The 14,340-nt window shown below is 40.0% G+C and overlaps 1 protein-coding gene across 1 annotated transcript; it reads right to left on the reverse strand.

Annotated features, from left to right (window-relative positions):
* Positions 1-8,000: 8,000 nt before the first annotated feature.
* Positions 8,001-9,459, reverse strand: nrarpb (NOTCH regulated ankyrin repeat protein b). The gene is made up of 2 exons (XM_058375655.1): positions 9,299-9,459; positions 8,001-9,204 (listed from the first exon to the last, which is right to left on the reverse strand). The coding sequence occupies exon 2, from the start codon at positions 8,883-8,885 to the stop codon at positions 8,550-8,552; it is 336 nt and encodes a 111-aa protein (XP_058231638.1). The 5' UTR covers positions 8,886-9,204; positions 9,299-9,459; the 3' UTR covers positions 8,001-8,549.
* Between the last annotated feature and the right edge of the window lie 4,881 nt (positions 9,460-14,340).

The raw sequence follows: 14,340 nt of genomic DNA on the forward strand, positions 1-14,340 counted from the left end.
ATAGACCTCATTACATAACACAAACACTGTAAGAACATGCCCAGAAGGTATGACTGAACAAAGGGTGGATAGGATAGTGCTTCGGGAACTTTAGGTCTGTTAGGCTATCCTATACCCCCTCGCTGGATTCCCGCCTGGTGCTTTTTGTGTCCCCTCCACCCCCACTCCACTTTTCACTTTCACCCAAATACTCCCTGTGTTTCCCCTCCCCAAACCCTGCACCCATTATGGAGTGCCAATTATGCAGCGGAGGGTAAAGGGGAGGGGGGATAACAATGCAGATAAAGAAAGCATGTGGTTAGAGCCTTGTGAATGGCTCCATTCAGTCAAGCCAGGAGGCACAGAGAAAGCAGTTCGGCACTCCCAAACCCCAAAGTTTCACTTAGTACAACTCTGCATTTATCTTCTGTAATTACATGCAAGCTCACACATAGATGCATATGTTCTTGCATGAGCACACACAGGCTTAAACATCAGTGCAAACCTATCTGTAATCTGCAAAAGGCTTATTTTCAGACAGATCCAATGCCATATATCTATGTGTAATCAGTCACCCTAATGTGTGCAACATCAAAGGTGTCACACAGTACTACTCAAGTTCAAGTTGCAGCCAGAGTGTGATTTTATCTCACAGTGACTTAGAAAGCAAAAGGAAAAGATTAATTGGTGCCATTTGCTGTTAAATGCTTTTACAGTTCAGACCAACTGTCCCAATTTGTCTTCGGTTCCTACAGAATGCCTGTATGAATAAAAAAAAAACAACAAAACTACATACTACATGTACTGTCTAAAAGAGGAAAAAGTATTTCTTCAAAATAAATAATTCCGTGCCAGTCGGTGAATACTGGCCAGTAAAGGTCTCCAGAGTGTGTTAATGTATTTTTTGAGTTGCTTTTACTCCACACTCGTTACATTTTAAAATACACTGATACCCTCTTCATTAACGGATCGGGGATTCTACACGGATTACAGATCATAATCGTAACTGGATGTTCAAGTTCAATACTAAATCCCGAAAATGCATGATCAAAATAACAAAGCAGCAGGTCCTTAAGCCTTATATATACAGCATTTAACATATCAATGACCATTACGAGTAAGACAGACACTCATCTTTGCACAAGTTCAAGCAAAGAGAGAAAAATGAATGAAACTGCCTGGTCTGGAGCATCCTGTCTGTGAAATAGGTCATGGCCCCTCCACCTGTTACCTCACAGATGTTTAACTCCATACTATGTGTCTGCCCTTATTAATCACACCCGCACACACAGCTCGAGTTATGTGTGAGTATTTGGAGAGGGGAGGCTCCATATGGGTCCTCCTGCAACTCTTTTCTGATCCGACAGGCGGGCAGATGAGACGTGATCCTACAGGTCACCGTGCACAGACGTAAGACGAATAGCTGAGCAGCAGAGAACTGCATGGGGCCCCACCACCGTCTGCCAGCATAGTCCAGCTCCCGTCACCTCATCCCCCAGCTCCCACACATCCACCGTCCCACACACACACTCTCTCTCTCTCTCTCTCACACACACACACACACACACTTTCTATCTCTCTCTTCTCTCTCTCTCTCTTACACATGAACATTTTCATATACATACATTAGCAGAGAATAATGAAGCAATCATCTAAATTATTACTCGAGCAAGAGATGTATTACTTAAAAAGCATTACTCATTACGCAGGATTAGATTTAAACCAGACCAAGCGGTGATTATGATGGTGATGATGACATTAAAGACATTTTACATTCACTGAGACAAAAGTATTTAAACATATCGGTCACCATATACAGAATTTTTTGAATCATACAGAACACATAACCCTCTGTGGAGGAGCACATCATTCAGCGTGAGCTAATGTGAGCATTCAGATGTGATATTTACTGCGTATTTTCTGACAGATCCAAGTCCATTCTTCGAGTCAGTGTTGATGCTGATCACTAACGCAGACCGCACAGAGATTTGGTTTAGATTTCATACTAAGTAATGACTATTTCATATTAAGTAATGTGATAGCGATTTGACCTTAGAAATTGTCCAATAACTTAAAATCCGAATGCATTTGAATATTAATTTGTTCAAATAAATGTATACTGCTAATGAGAATAGCCTTACATTATGTGTTCAATTTGCAAAACCATGGAAGCTAAAAATTATATGATAATAATAATGTAATAAACTAATTATATAAGCAAGCAAGGGTTATATTCTATGGATGCTGTCTGTAGGTTTTGACAATATGCAATGTCCTTTGCGCTGTCACAAACGCTCAAATTTTCACAGATAACACTCGTGTCAGTCTGTATTTTAGAGCTAGATTTTGCAAGTAGCTCAGTGTCTGTGGTGTCAGTTTAGGAGCGGCTCTGATCAGTGGTGTTATGGCTCATTCTATAGCTCCTGTTGGTTACCGATCTTGCTGTGTCAGATTTTTCGGTTGCTCTGGCAATTCTTTCAATGTAGAGCAACGATGCAGACATGCAGAGGTCTAAAATTAAGAGGCTCCTGTTGTTCACAGGACATTTTATAACCATGCGTATGCAATAAGGCTAATGAAATCAAATGTGTGCTCACAGGTGTATTCATGTTTGTTGCACTAAGTTTCTACTTTTCAATATAGTCATTTATATGTAGTGTTTTTAATTGTTCATATAAGGAAATACTCTATTTGCTGACTTAGAACTAATGCAGTTATTGAGAGCTGATAGAATTTTGAATCATTTGCTATTGTGATGATATTGTCTCTTTTTTTGTTCTTTTATATACTGCATATTACATCCTTTACCAAAGCATAGACAGCTTATGGAGCAAGCTGTCCATATGCAAGTCATATTTATGGCCCTCATTTCCCAAAAGAAAAAAAAAACCCTCTCATAGCAGAGAGCTCAACAGATGGTAAAGAGAGGGTCTCTTTCAACACTTTTGGCAAGTGAAGCCCAGTGCAAAACTCCACATTTCATGAATTGGCTGCGTGCACATAAACACACCATTTTTCTCATGCTGCACTGCATCGGGGGTTACATTACACTACACGTCTTTGAGCATCCATTTTCAGGGTTCAGTGTAAAATGGATTTCAATGAGAAAGAGAAGGTCAGGAGAGGAGGTGCAGAGGCAAGATGAGGGGTAGTGGAATAGGGAGCAGGGTGGGAAACCAACAGGAGGGGAAAGAAAGGAGGTGTACTTAGGGTAGAGGGATTTTCCATTTGAAAAAAAAAACAAAAAAAAACTGGGGCCACTGGTTATTGAGTTGCATGAGAAGGATCCCCCTTTTTCTTTTTTCTTTTTTTGTTCTCCCCCTTCACCCCTCCTCCTCTACTCTCTCTAACCTTCTACCTCGCTCGTCTTCCTCTCTCATTACCATAGCAGCTGCAGAGCTGTGTATGTGTGAGCATGCATGTGTGTGTGCGCGTATGTGTGTGTTCATGGGCGGGGGGCAGGGTAGGGCAGTGTGACTTGGGCAGGGGCTCCCGTCAATGGTGGGACGTCTGTAACTTGAATAGGGGAGCAGAGAGCCGAGCTGGCCGAACAAAAGCGAGAGAGTGGAGGAGAGCGAACAAGTGAATGGGGCGGCTTGTCACCAGGAGCTAGAGCACGCAAAACGGAGTGAAATAGTAAAAGAAAGGAATAAAAAAAACAGGGAGCAGAGGGCATGTGAGGATTGGCCTGGCCACCTGTCTCTCACTCCCTCTGTCTCTTGGCCCTTCTGTCAATGCAGGGACCAAAGGTTAGAGTTATGAGAGAGAGACAGAGCGATTTGTGTAAAAGAAAATTTTTGTAAATGCGCTGTATGTTGCTGGTGATATGGGGGATGCAGGATGAACACAAAAGCTCTTTGTTGGTACTTGAAAAAAAAAAAAAACAGCTGTAGTAAAAACACATCAGAAGTATTCCAGAGAATCATCAGACCAATGTAATTTGCAGATTGACCCCCAGATAACAGGTTTATTTCATTTGTGAATGGTAGATGTAGATACTTGTGCAATGTGGTTATCTGATCTCTATTGCTAAATCCTTCCTGGACTTCTCGGGCAAATGTGTGTTGAGGTATGCAAAAACCTCTCTCTTCAACTCAGCTGTCATGATATGTCTGAAAATATAACCCAGTGTGCGTTAGGTTTGATAGTCTGCGATTTAAAGCAACCCCTTACTCGCCTTGTCTCCTTTATTCATTCGTTCACTTATCTTCAGTAACTGCTTTATCTTGAGCAGGGTCTTAGTGGGTCCAGAGCAATCCTGACATCACTGAGGGCAAGGCGGGAGAACTCACTCGGCATGGGACACTGGTTCAGCAGAGGGCACCATCCATGCACACCTTCACATCTAGTGTAACCAATCCACCTACCTGCATGTGTGGCAAAAAATAACCCCATAGGAGCCCATAGGAAGCCTACAGCCTACAGACATAGGTTTATTAGAGTTATTACTTATCCAAGACTGCTAAATCATAATATTTCCCAAACCCAGGAGGGAATTTGAATTTGTCTCAGCCACATTAAACCCTGTACTCTCGAATATAACAAGCAGAAATATTTCCATTAGAGTATGCAACTATTTATGTGATTCTCTCCGTTTATGTCTAATTGTGCTTCTGACTGAACACACAAAACAGAACAATCATTTTACAGCTCTATGATCCCTGAGCTCCGGTTACTATCTGTCTGGACTTGTTCCTCTCTGTGTCTGCTTAGGTTCCTTCTTTGGTTTCTACTGCTAGGTGAAGTGGCTACACTAAATTGCTACTAGGTGTGAATAAGTGTTCGAATGTATGCAAGCATGGCATCACATCCAGGGTGTATTCCCACCTCGCACCCAGTGTTATTAGGATAGGTTATGGACCCATGTGAGCCTTACCAGGATATAACGGTTAACGAAGAATGACTTTTTACAGTCATATCAACCAAACTAGGCTTTGTTAAAGAACAGCCATTACAGGACTTCAAATTAATTGAGTTAATCAGGATACATATAAAAAGATTGGCCTGTATTGACCGTCATGGTCATGGGCTTATATATTGACGTTTCACAAAGAATGCTGTAGCACATTAGAATACAGAATTGATCCTAGAATTCAATTGATCCCAGAATTGACCACTTAGTGCTTAGAGACCCTCAGGAGTCAGCTCACATGGACCTTTCTTATCACTGCTATGTCAATGACACAGCCCCCCCCACTTTCTTTTTCATCCTTCTCTCAGACTTTCTAACATCCTTTCCTGAATTCCTCCTTGTGAATTACTACACCACATCGTTTTTATTTGATATAATTACATATGCACCTAAGCCAAAAATGGACCTTTATATTACTCATTATTTTTTTCTCTTACTTCTTGGCTTTCTGAACTCAATATTGTTTGTTAATTAGGTTTAAAATGATCCTTTTTCTCACCATTTAAATCACTCAGTATATAAACCCTTGCATATCACATGGTTGCTTCGAATCATTGTGCCTTAAACTTTTGACATATTTTGTACGTTGCGCTGGACAAGAGTGTTTGCTATATGACTAAATGTAAATGAGATGTATGGCACAAGAGTAACATTGTCTATACTAGTGTAGCATGAAGTTAACAGGGTTAACATATAGTATAGTATGTATAAACACTATATACACAGTCACCTGAAGAGTGTTGTGTATGGGAAAACAAGTTAATTTATATATTATTAGGCATTAGTGTGTCTAATAATATATAAATCAACCTGACTGTGTATACTCTACTGTTCAGTGTATACTGGTGAGTTGAAAGAACATTATAAAGCTGAAAAATTCAAGACTACTAAAACTCATTAATAACACTACGTAACAAATTTTTACTTTTTTCTTGTTCCTGGGAAATAAGTGTTATTTCCCCATTCTTTGTAACCCAAATAAAAAGAAAAAACCCATCTTAGCCATGAAAGTTTGGGTTTGGGCAGTTTTTTTTTAGTAAAATGGGCTAATTTTGAGGTTTTCATTCTCTTAAAAGCCCAAACCCAAACTTTAAGGGGCTTAATGGCTATTTTCTTTTATCATTTTCCTTCAAGAGTAATTGGAAAATGTCATTCACTACCCAGGGACATCCTCAGACACTCAATGAACAACATAACCCTCTTTTAAAAAAGCAGAATTTAATATTTAAAAAGGCTTTTGTACAAAGATACAAATACAACATGTAATATCTTTCAAAATATGTCCACTTACACCATTTAAAACATGAAGAACAAACCTTCTAGACAGATAGAAAAACAACAACATATCGACAATTCACAAAAGCATAACAAGAGATCAGTGGTTTGGTCTCTTTTTCTGAACTTCTCTTTGCAGAAAATAAGAATTCCAAAAAAGTTGGTCCAATAAAAAAAAATCACAGTCATTTGACATTTATCTCAACCAAGGATGGTATTTTTTTTTTTTTACTCTCATGTCATAAATGTTATGGCATTATCAAGTAAAGACTTGTGCATTGTGTAACATTGCGCTACACTGATTTTACCATGTAACGCCCCCCTTAAAAAGAGGAGGACGGGACTTCTGTGAAGAAGTGCTCCAAGAATTACTGAACACTTTACCTGAATGTTCTTCCGTGTAAAAGAAAATCAACCTCACACTGAGTGTTGAAAAATTGCTCAGATATTAAAACGACGCCACGTTTCTGTGACAGGTGTTTGATATTGTGCAAGGAGGAACACCAAGTAAAGCGCTTTAAAAAAGTTCTAAATTCAACATCTACAGACATTTCAATGTCAATGCCAAAAGTGAGAGAAGAAGACTAACCTATCATGGAGCTTCCATACAATATGATTTTTTTTTTCCATTTAGAAAAATAGTATCTTTCAAAGTTGGTTGTGACACCAACTGTTCATAAAACAGCCATCAGTGCAATAGTTTAAAACATTCTCAAGTATAAATGATGCATATTTCTATACTGGCTTTGAATGATACTTCATCAGTGTTTTCTCACAACCCTTTAAACTTTGAACAGTTTTCCAGCATTGGCAGTGAAACTGGGCAACAACAACAACAACAACAAAAAAAAACAGGCCTTCAATATGCAGTGCATTGTATAGACATGCGCAATACAACATGATTCTGTGAATCTGCTCGACTTCTTAAGGTTGAAGCTGATAAGTTAAGCTGAGTGAGCAGCCGAAGATTTGAAATGAATGAAGCTTAAAACGATAATGGTGACAGGCTTGGCCCAGAAAGCATCCAGACGTTCCTCATTTTGGAATTAGGTAGCAAAATTTGCCTACTGGTGCGAGTTGAAATTTGATAGAATTGTTTTTATTTTGCATGCAAGTCAGGGGAGAAATGTTTATTACAAATATTTATTATGTTTTACAAGCTGAGGCTTCCATTGCCCTTTAAAAGCCATGGAACAAATGCATATTTCGCTGGAGATCCTGAATCTTTTACTGTGTGAACGTCTCCACACCAATTTTGAGGTAAGAATCCTGACAAAGTCATAAACCTACATGCATCAAATCAGCTAATAACCATTCCTGCCATTTAAAAATAATAAAAAAAAAAGCACAAAGAACCTGTTTAAAATGTATATATCAATCCAGCTATGTCATTGTATCTCAGTGTCAGCAATCTGTGAGTAGAATATATTCAGAAGGTAATCTATAATCATGCACTGATTAAATGTATAATATAAACTGTATTCATTGTTCACAAACCACATCTTTGACATTGTACCAACCCAACACCGTCTGCATTTTGGACTTGAATCCGTGCCACACTATATCACCAATAATCAGTCTTTGACTTTGGCACAAAAAGTGGTCGAATGCGATAGGCTTAAGGCAGCGTTTCACAAGCCTGGTCCTGGAGTCTTCAGGAACTGCACATTTTGGTGTTTGTCCACACCTGACTCAACTCACCGGCTACTGAAAGAGCCCTAATGAGGTTAAAAAGAGTGCAGCAGAGCAGGGAGAACACAAAAATGTGCAGGGTAGGGCTGCATGATATCAAAAAAAAAAAAAAAATTATATATATATATATATATATATATATATATATATATATATATATATACACATATTGCTACATTTTGTGATTGCAATACATAGAAAAAAAAACCCACACACACATTGGTGAACCACTGATATGGCACGGTGTTACCTCTGTTGGAGAAACTCTCATCTTCTGAGGGTGGTCACAAGATGGTTTGGTAAAAGTTTCTAAAGTTTTCTTTTCGAATGCTGCAGCCTGTCTTACCACATTGCGTTGTGTTACTCTAAAATCCTGCTCAGATGAAAATAACCACCTGATAGATTAATCTGTTGTAATGGAGTTGATTACATAGAATTATTGGTCCTAAATGACCATTGCTTGATATTCTGAATGCTTTCATGTGATTGAGATGAGTGTATAAACGGTCATTCCGATCTGGGCAGATTATTATGATTATTAAGTATCGCAAAAGCTATGATCGCGTTAAAAAAAAAAATGAACAAGCGATATATCGTGCGGCTCTAGATTAGGGCTTCACTCCAGGACCAGGTTTAAGAAAGAAAAAAACTGCTCTAATGTCCGGCTTTTTTCTGCATTTTCTTGCTTTTCTCAGAGCGCTCCGGATGAGTACTTGGCCCTCGTGATGAGGTAGAGTGCGATGTCCTGGTGGCCTCCGAAAGCCGCCATGTGCAGCGCGCTCCAGCCATCCCGGTTCGCCAGGCGCACGTCTGCGCCGAACTTCACCAGCAACTTGACCAGCTCGAGGTTTCCGTCGATGACGGACTGGTGCAGCGCCGTCTGACCCTCGGGTCCGAACGAGTTCACGTTGAACTCGCAGTTGGTCATGCCGCGCAGCAGAGAGTGCAGCTCCGCCGTGTTGCCTTTGCGCAGGGCTTCCTGGAAGACGCGCTGACGCGCCGAGCAGCTCACGTCCGCCTGGCTCATGCTCTCAGCAGGTAAACCTCACCGGAAACAGACCGGAAACGGACCGGAACCAGTTGCCTTCCTTGCGTGCTCTCGCCTCTTGTTCTTGTTCTTTTCTCTCTTTTTTTTGGATGAAAGTATAATCCGCAATGTCCCTGCAACTTAGTCGGTAGGAATACCCCCAAAAGCTATTTTTTTTTACAGGATAACAGGATAAATGTTCAGAAAACTGATGTTTAGAAATGTCTTCCTCGCCTACAATTCACAAGTTTCATCAGACTATCCAGCGAGCATCGGCCCCTTCAGCAGCCCATAGCGGAGTCCAGGAGTCCGACCCGATCTGTTCCAGATATATTTATTTAGTATGCATTACATCACACAGCATTCAGGATTTACATTACTCTGGCATATAAATAAAAAAAGTAGGATCTTACCCTCAAACTGTTGCGATTTACCCTAAGTCTGTGTGCGTGGTGAGAAGTTTTACCCCGCGGCCACCCTGCGCCTGCTCCTGTGTGTGCACTGTGTAGCTCCCCAGCTTTGGCTGATCTTCCTCAACTCCCTCTGTTCAGCTCATTTCAATAACAATGGACACTCCTATAGTCGGCCTGTTAGGGGCGGGGCTTGGCCTCATTTCTCAGGCTGCGAGGGGGCCGCGGGAGGCCATTGGCTCACATCCCAACTCCGCATACTAGCGTCCTGATGGAGTATGCAACACCGCACAAAGACCATGAATGCATCCTCTCCGCACTGCATACTACTCTACTAAATAGTAGCAAGTACTAAATAGAGCCACAGACTCATGTAAGGTGGATTAAACTGCGTTTGCATTTAGCATGTTTAGAAAATAGAAAGGAGAAAGATAAAAGAGCATGTTTGCTTGTTGATAGAGAAGACTAGAGTACAAAGTGAATAGAAACTACTACTACATAATTCGAGGAAATAGGAACATCACACTACACTCTCAGAAAACAAGGATAAAAAAGTGTGCTTTTGCTTGTTACTATTCATTGTACTCCTTTTGTACTTTTAGTGTGTATCTTTGACATGGTACGGTGAATCTAGGACATCTTTAAAACGATTTATTGTAAATAATTTGACTTTAAGGACCGCTCTTGTAACTCCATTTAGTTTTAGAGGTTAGTTATGAGGATCTTCCCTAGGGTAAAGATACAAGCTACAGGTACAAAACACCTGGGGCCTTTTCCTGAGAGGTCAGTAGCATGACCCTGTCCAGGATAAAGTGGTTATTAAAAATGAATAAATTATGTATATATTACTTTAATAAGTAATGAATTACTTTATAAATTAATCAACTTTTAATTAAAGCTTTTCCGATTTAATTGTCACATATTTCAAATGAACTTTTGCATGTTTTTATGTGAAATGTATTCTATCATTCATTCATCTTCAGAAACCGCCGATTCTCGATCAAGGTCATGGTGGATCTGGAACCTCTCTTGGGAATTCAGCATGGATGGGATGACAGGGCACCTTGCACACATATTCACACACTCAGGGGCAATTTATCATAATCAGTCCACCTAGAAACATGTTTTTAGGATGTTGGAAGAAACACACAGAGAACATGTAAAACTCTACACAGACGGTAAGACAAGCTCCGGATTAATACAAGGACCCTGGAGATGTGTTTAGATGCAAACACAGCTCTCAGGAGAGTTCTCTGGAAGGTTAACAGTTCTGCACTTATCTACCAAAACGTGTTATAACTAGAACTGGGATAGGGAAATCTTCTGTACAGTTGTACATGTACGAGTACATTTACAAGAGAACATGTAAGAGTACATCCCAGAATGTCAGGCAGGTAAACCCTTCTAATACTGTATATAAAAAAAGACGCCCATGTGAAATCATTTTCATATCCCCTTTTTATAGGGATAATCTCAAACTAAACAGACTATTCTGTTATATCCTGTGAAAAGAAAAAAGATTAATGTAGTAATGCACCGAAGCCCAAATTTTCCCATGATAGGCAGGTCTTAGTTTCTCAACACCCAGTGAGTTACGTGTGAAATCTGTTGCAGGTATTGCTCCATCTCATGTGCAGTTGAGACTGTACAGGTTCCACATTTATTTTGCTGCAATCCACACTTCCCCTTTTACATGCATGGTTTCAAGCAGAGAATAAATAGGGACAAAATACCGGTCTTTTAAAACAAATATCCACAAGCTTTCAGTCCTATATAACATTTGTTGATAAACAGTCCATTTGTTTCAAATGTAGTGGCAAGTGGGAAAGCTACTTGCTCACCAGTTTTTTTTGGCAACAGTTGGAGTGCTTATAAAGTGACACAGAATCCAACAGACCCATGGGAACTAGACTACTGCATGCTGGGCTTGTATCGGCTCGCAGCCATGATTTGGCACAAACAGCCTAACGAGGGTATTGGAAGACCGAAAGAGGACTGACAGGCAATTGCTTCATTAACGATCGTAAATTTATGTGCTGTTAAACAAAAGTACACAAAATGGTTTAATGAATAGAGAAAGTGTATTTATTTGTGTCCAAATATACCAAGATTGTCTTAGTTTTGCACTACAGTAAAGGAAAAAAAACATTGTTATATATATATATATATATATATATATATATATATTTATTTATATATACTTATATATATATATATATATTTATAACAAAACAATGTTTTGTTATAAATAATGTGTGGGTATATGTGTGTGTGTGTATAGAGAGAATGAGAGTAAAAGAGAGGAGGGAGAGAGATAATGTAGATAAAAGAAACTTCTTCATTTGTAATCTTCTCCATTTTGTTATCACATGTTGAAGGATTTGTTATCGGTTATTGAGATGAAAACCCCTATGCAACATAAAATTATTTCTGGATAAATAAATAAAAAGTAAATAAATAAAAAGATAGATAAATAAATAAATACAACACCACAATTTTTGTCTCAACAGTCCAACTTGACTAAACTTGTCTCCAGATACGGTGCGTTATTCAAATTTATCATGTTCTCTTCCCTCCCTTTTCAATAGGCTTCATTCAAATGGCTTAAAAAATCTCTGGCGGCATGACAGGATCGCAGTGGTCGAATTGCAGTGACGTTTCAATAGCGAGGGTGGGTCAGCCGGGATCCAATTTTAAACCACGTGCTCTAGGACCGTGGGAAAGAGTCGAGCTTTTCTTCCCAGCATAGGCGTATGCACAATTCAAGAGAGAGAGAGAGAGAGAGGGAGAGAGAGAGAGAGAGAGAGAGGGAGAGAGAGAGAGAGGGTAGACTAGTTCAAAAACAGTTGCCTGTGGAAAGTTGGCGTGTAGAAAGGATACCAGAGACTGTGTGGAGGTTTGATAACCTCGAGTCAGTTACAGGAATGTCAGCGACTCTAAACGTCTTTAAGCTACTGAGGACAGATCAGTTTCCCAACCGATGTTGCTTAAGATTTCACATGCTCACATGAGAAGATGTAGGAATGGAGAAATTTGGCATTATGGCCATGTCCGAAGTGAAAGGTTTCAGGAGCCCACACTTCCTGCTCCTGACTGTGACCTATTGATTTTGCATGGGAACTGACCCCTGCTGTCAGCCCCTAACCGAGTCCAAATGCCTCCTGACTGGTCAAGCTTAACAGATAACAAGCATGAAGCAAGACTCAATTACAAGACACAATGGCTTGAGCTGAGTGTTCGGAAAGTATCCTGACATTAACGCCAATATGTCTTGCCTTCTCGCAGAAGAATACACTGAACAGGTTATCTACATTAAACGTGAAGTGCTTGTTGTAACAGAAAAGAACGATATGGTCTTAATTTGCGATATGGTCATCATGCGCATAGGAAATGTCTGCCAGGACATTATTCAGCGTAAAAGGATGATGTCAGGTGTTGTGTAAAGAGGACACTTTTAACGCAGATGTTATTGGTGAAAACATTTGGTGCATAGAAGAGCAGTAATTCTGTCGGCCTGCGGCGTCAGACAGTAGGAATGTCCTGTTTGTCTTGGTGTGTGTTTGTTCACTGTACTGCGTGTTATGCTTACAAGGCTGGCATTTGTGTTAATGTTTGTGTGTATGTGTGTGTGTGTGAGTGTGTGAGCCAGTGAGTCTGTACCGGCCGGGGTGTTTGATACCTTTGTGTGAGAATCAAGCTGCTTCCTGCCCCTTGGACCACAACAGCAAGGGCTCCTATTGCCCATAAGGTCAGCAAAGGGGGAGAGAGAGAGCTAGAGAGGCACTGTGTGTGTGTGTGTGTGTGTGTGTGTGAGAAAGAGAAAGAAAAAAAAGAAAGAAAGAAAGAAAAAAGAAAGAAAGAAGGAAAACAGTGCTCCATAGTTCCTTTTTCACTGAATCGCCAATTAGGCATGTTTTGAAACACAATAATCTCATTTAGTTTTGTTTATGAGACTCTGGAGACTCTTAATCACATGACATGACAAGATCACATGATTATAAATACAGCGTGGCATCCCACATCCTATTGTATATAAATATTATGGAAGTGGATCATGCCCAAGGCTGTGCTAATGTTTAGCAAATAAATAAATAAAGAAAAAATTAGATATGAGTGAGCTGCAGCATAAGACTGCATGCACATGGGCCACTGCTGAAATGTCAGTATCCCAAGCAGGGCCCACCCTCCTCCGTGTGCATGCTTTCCTGTTCCCCTCCCATTCCCAGCCTCTCTGTTTGGCGCGGATATCCCCAGGAAAAGGCAACACGGATCGTGATGTCAGCAGCTGCACTGCAGTAGCCCTTCTTGGTGGGAATTTAAAGAACTAGGCTGCACAACCGTGTTTCTATACAACACAACACACTCAGGAGGTCCTGATATTAATCAAGGCTTGAGTTTGCGTCTATGGAGTGTACCCGAGGGAGTTCTCCTTTCCGCGCCTGTGCTCAAGGCTCCATTTCCACACCGGTCTATATTTATGTAAAGACCGCACTTTGGGCATTGGTCATCAAACTGCACTCAACTCACATTAAAAAAGTCTATAAAGATTTCATGTCACTTTATCTGATGAGGCTGCTTATGCATCTTCCTTAACGTTAAGCTAAAATACTCCTTCAATGTATTCTATACTCGTATTCTTTCTTTATCTACATTTTGGCAGATTCCTTCATAATGAACTACTTGTGAGGCCAAACCCAATTCAAGCATCTAACTGAGCATTTGGCAATTTTTTAAAGACCCAGCTGTTGCTCTCTGGAAGTTCTGGGACTTAGCAGCCACTAGCATAGACTCTTTAACTGCTGAACTATCAAACCCCTTATTTTGTATGTAAATGTATGTTTAGTAGATCCTTCCCTAGAATTATGTTTCTTTATGTGAGCATAAAAAAGTTGAATACTTTTTTCTTTTTAGAGTGTAGCTCTGAGGCTTGCGTGACAAAATCAGACAAATGGGCTTTCAGAACTAGCTTACTGTTCAATAAATTCCAACTTTTCGTTGCAAAACATATTGAATTGTTTACAAAGACACATCATCCCTCAAACGTC

Source organism: Hemibagrus wyckioides, linkage group LG22 (assembly GCF_019097595.1).
Source record: "Hemibagrus wyckioides isolate EC202008001 linkage group LG22, SWU_Hwy_1.0, whole genome shotgun sequence".
NCBI lineage: Eukaryota > Metazoa > Chordata > Actinopteri > Siluriformes > Bagridae > Hemibagrus > Hemibagrus wyckioides.